The sequence below is a fragment of the Echinops telfairi genome, unplaced genomic scaffold (genome assembly GCF_000313985.2).
Source record: "Echinops telfairi isolate 266 unplaced genomic scaffold, ASM31398v2 ScPeMD7_2;HRSCAF=8, whole genome shotgun sequence".
Classification (NCBI taxonomy): Eukaryota; Metazoa; Chordata; class Mammalia; order Afrosoricida; family Tenrecidae; genus Echinops; species Echinops telfairi.
The window spans coordinates 22,915,661-22,920,247 of record NW_022103898.1 but is presented as its reverse complement, the minus strand read 5'-3'; the positions used below and the strand labels follow the sequence as shown (position 1 = coordinate 22,920,247).

Below are 4,587 nucleotides of genomic sequence, written 5' to 3'. Positions count from 1 at the left end.
GTGCCTGAGCTGGAGGAACCATGTGGAGAGCCCTGCCAGCACTGAGATGCTTACAACCCCACTGGATCCACAGGACTTCCCACCCACTGGCCTGTGATCTTCCTGCATTCAGCATTATTGCATGTGTTTCATGAGTCTGAAGAAAACTTTATAGATTGATATCGGACCTCTGGGCTAATATCAGACTTATGGACTTGATCTGGACTGGCTGGGGTGTTTTCTCGATCTTCAATTGCTCTTGTATATAAAGCTCTTTCTTATACACATGAGTGTTTATGAACTTGTTTCTCTAGTCTACCCAGACTAACACAGATGGCAATGATGAAGAGTGATTTGTGAGAGTAGCAATGTGGTGTTGAGAAAATACCAATCATGCTCAACAGAACCATGCTAACTGCTTTAGAGCAGATTACCCCCTACAAAAGGAAACCACGGGCTGCCTGGTGCTCACTGGCTCATCTGTGAGTTCACTGCACATGACAAGGAAGTCCCGGTTTGCCCCTTTACTCCAGCTCGGTCAGGGATTGTAAATTTGAAAAGAGGCTTTGTTTCTGTAGGAAGGTGCGGTGGCATGGGGGGAGAGACGGATGACAGCCATGCCTAGAAACAAATTAATTGGCATGCTGGAGAAGTGTGACCTTGTTCACTATAGACGAGTAGGTAAGCACAGGTCGGCCCATGCAGACCTTGCTTCTTGGGTCATCCGACACTGGACTGACTCACCCCTGCTCCGAATCTGCTGAGGCGAGCATGGACCTGAAAGAGAGGCCTACACGCAACGATTGTGACAGAAGCCCCTCCTTCTGAAGCACAGACGGCCGGTGACAAGCAAAGAAAAGTGAAAGCCAATCCACACCCGCTGCTGTGGTGCCCATTCTGATCCCGAACCGCCCAGCGGACAGAGTAGAACTGCCTCCGTGGGGTTCCCAGGCGGTGGGCTTCAGAGTTGCTATGAGTTTGGAATCACTGTAAAGGCAGTGAGTTTGGTTTGGGATCTTCATGGAAGCTGACTGCCGCAGTGTTCTCCTGGCTCATGGATTCCTACCTCGGACCTTTCTGTTAGCTGCTGGGCACTTAACCACTGCACCACCAGGGCCGCCGTCAAGCAAAGGAGGGTGTACAATGGACTAGCTTATTAGAAAAAAGGTGGTAGTCTTTTCTGAGAGCAGCCTGGCCCTGCACCAATATGTATCCATAGAAAGAAGGCTATACATCAAGGTATGTAACAATGGTGAGATTAAGAATCGTATTTAATTTTTCACTTACCATGATTTTGAAAAGGAACACATATTACTAACATAATATGTTAATTACATAACCTTTTAAGTTTCAGGAGCGGTGGTGGTACAGTGAGTTGCACGTTGGGCTACTAACTACAAGGTTATTGGTTCAAAACCACCATCTGCTCTTCAGGAGAAAGAGGCGGCTGTCTACTCCTGTAAAGACTCGCCATCTCAGAAACCCGCGGGGCCGTTGGACCCAGTCCTAGAGGGCTGCTAGGAGTCAGAATCTACTTGGTGGCAGCGAGCTTTTTGTGTGTGTTTGTTGTTAAGTTTCAGAGAAAATGCTTCACATAGAAATGACTGAATCTAAGAAGTAGTAGAAGTTCTGTAATTGAATATCTTTTTAAACAGGAGACACTAAGGCTAGGAACCAGCGAATAGTAGGGTATGTGCAAACTCTGTGTGGATGAAGCAGACAATGCTATGAAACATAAAGACCATAGTAGATGCTCAGTAGACGTCTGATCAGAACAATAGAGAAGAGCAGAACTGTGCAGGGGCAAAGGCCACAATTTCTACCACAATCTGCCAATATTGGAATCCCAGCTCTACCACCCACTCTCTTTGACAAGTCTCCTAACCGCTGGAGGACCCACAGGGATAAGGGCCCCAGCTCTCTCTCACACAGGGCTGTTGTTTTGCTCTTGGTGGTGTTGGGAGCCGTTGAAGCCAGTCTGCCTCATAGCAGCCCCATGTGGCAGAGTAGAAAACTGACATAAGGCTTCCTAGGCCATAATCCTTTTTTAAAACATTGTATTGGGGGCTCTTAGAGATACTACAACAATCCATAAATCAATCACATCAAGCAAACTTATACATATGTTGCCATCCACATTTTCAAAACATTATCTTTCTACTTGAGCCCCTTGATGTCAGCTCCTCTTTTTACCCTCCCTCCCCCATCCTCCCACCCTCCTGAACCCTTAATAAATTTTATATATACATATTTTTTCATATCTTACACTATCCGCTGTATCCCTCCACTCACATTTCTGTTATTCATCCCCCTCCAGGGTGGGGTGTGGGGTTATACATCCATCATTGCTATCAGTTTCCCGTTTCTCCCCTTCCCCGCCCCCACCTCGCCCCCCACCCACCCCCTCCCCTTATCCTCATGAGACCACTATTCCCATTACTGTTTCTGAGGAGTTTATCTATCCTGGAATCCATGTGTCGAAAGCACTTATCTGTACAAATGTTCCTATTCCAGTCTACCAGATTTGTGAAGTAGAACTGGGATTATGATGGTGAGACCTCGTCTTCAAGGCTTCCTCAAGCCTTAAAGGACTACAGCAATGTTGTGTGTTTCGTCGGTGCTATACTGCACTCTTTCTGGCTCGTCCATTCTATGTGACTCTTCTGTGAGGGAATGTCCAACTGTCTACAGATGGGCTCTGGGCTTCCACCCTGACCCCTTTCCTTCACATCGATATAATCGTTTAGTTTTGATCTTCCGATACCTGATCCCATCGATGCCACATGATCACACAGGCTGGCATGCTTCTTCCATGTGGGCTTTGTTACTTCCTTGTTAGATGGCCGCTTGTTTAACCTCAAGCCTTTTAGACCCCAGATGCTATATCTTTTAATAACCGGGCACCATCAGCTTTCTTCACCACGATTGCTTATGCACCCAATTTGTCATCAGTGATTGCATTGAGAAGTTGGGTATCACACAGTGCTAGGTCATAATATTTATGTGAACAGACAGACACCCAAGTCTTTCTCCTGAAGAGCCCTAGACAGTTAGAACTATCGTCCTTTCAGTTAGCAGCTGAGTACTTAATCATTGAGCCACCAGGGATAAGAGTTCTTATGAGGATGAAATGAATTAAATTAGTTTTTTAAGTTTCAATACTGTGCCTGGCTCATACTAAGTGCTATACAAATATTTGTTCAATAAAAGATAAAGCAGTAACTATAAGTAAAGGAGCCTTGGTGGCACAGTCGGTTATGCAATGGGCAGCACAACCACAAGGGCTGCAGTTTGAAACCATGAGCCGCTCTGATAGAGAAAAATGAGGCTTCTACTCCCATACAGATTGACAGTCCGTGGAAACCCACAGGAGCAGTTCTACCTGTCTCGTAGGGTTACTAGGATGTGTTAGATTGACTGGATGGCAGTGAGGTTGGAGTTTGGGTGATTATTAGCAATGTTGGCAATAAGCACAGACATGTGTGGAAGATGCTGGGTACATCCTTACTTGTGGTGCATTTTTTTATTAAGACAGCCCTCAAATGGGTGTTAATTTGAAAAGGCATTACCTTTGGTCCTGAAATCCCATAAATGCCAATCAACTCTTCAATTCCATCCAGGACAAGAATACACGGCTTTAAGCTGATGGAAGCGAGGAACCTTTCCACAAGAAGTGAAAACACCCACAGACTTGGGTCCTCGTGAAGAGCATCCGTTTCGAGGGGAGTCCCTGTAGCACAGAAATTGGTTCAGATTAGGTGAAAATACTTCCAACATTGCTAAAATATGTTAATGGATGGGGATTGGAAACAGTGATGCTGTTCATGGCTGCTCAGCAGATGATGCGCACTGTGGGATTTGTTGCTGCTAGGTGCTGAGTTGGTTACAACAGCAGTCCTGCGCTGTTCTCGCAAACCATTACTATGTTTTAGCCCATCCTTACAGCCACTGTGTCATTCCATAGCAATCAGGGTCTTCCTCTTTTTGTTGTTGTTGCTGTTGTTGACCTTCTACTTTACCAAGCATGATGCCCCTCCGCAGGGATTGGTTCCTCCTGGTCATATATCCCGAACAGATGAAACGCCTTTGAGCCTCCTTTCTAAGGAGCTGTGATTAGCATCCTCAAAATATCCAACCTAGAAAGAGGTCTCCAATACATTGTCAAGATTTTATATGAGATATTTTTGTATAATCCAAATCATTGCTCTCATTTTCCAAAATGCAAAAATAGATTATGTTACAAATAGGTGGATGGGAAGGAAAAAGGAGTCAGACTATGTGATTTGTAAAATGTCTTCACCTGTCCAGGAGTAATAGCCATGACCTTGAGTTCGTCCTTCTGGAGATGTACAGCAACTCCTACCCATGCCTAGTCTCTTTAGTCCTGGCTAGTGTTAACTCTTACATTAAAACCAAAACCAACTCCGGGAGAGAGATGTATTGATCGGAGCACATGGGAGTAGATGACGGGGGAGGAGGAGAGACTGGAGCACATCCTGGCCCACCAGGCCTGGAGGACGATGACCCCAATTAGAACAGCCAATAACAGAGAGGACCACATGGCCAGCCCCACTATGGGACACGATGGCCCTCACTGACCCATGGCCC

General features: G+C 45.8%; 1 protein-coding gene across 1 annotated transcript in view; it reads right to left on the bottom strand.

Moving 5' to 3' along the window:
- LOC101649577 (putative tetratricopeptide repeat protein 41) overlaps positions 1–4,587 on the bottom strand; it is a gene marked incomplete at its 5' end in the record, with an annotated part of 87,030 nt that overhangs the window by 56,149 nt on the left and 26,294 nt on the right. The window contains one exon of the mRNA XM_030885850.1: positions 3,549–3,709. Within this exon, the coding sequence (XP_030741710.1) occupies positions 3,549–3,709 (161 nt within the window). The remainder of the gene's footprint in view (positions 1–3,548; positions 3,710–4,587) is intronic.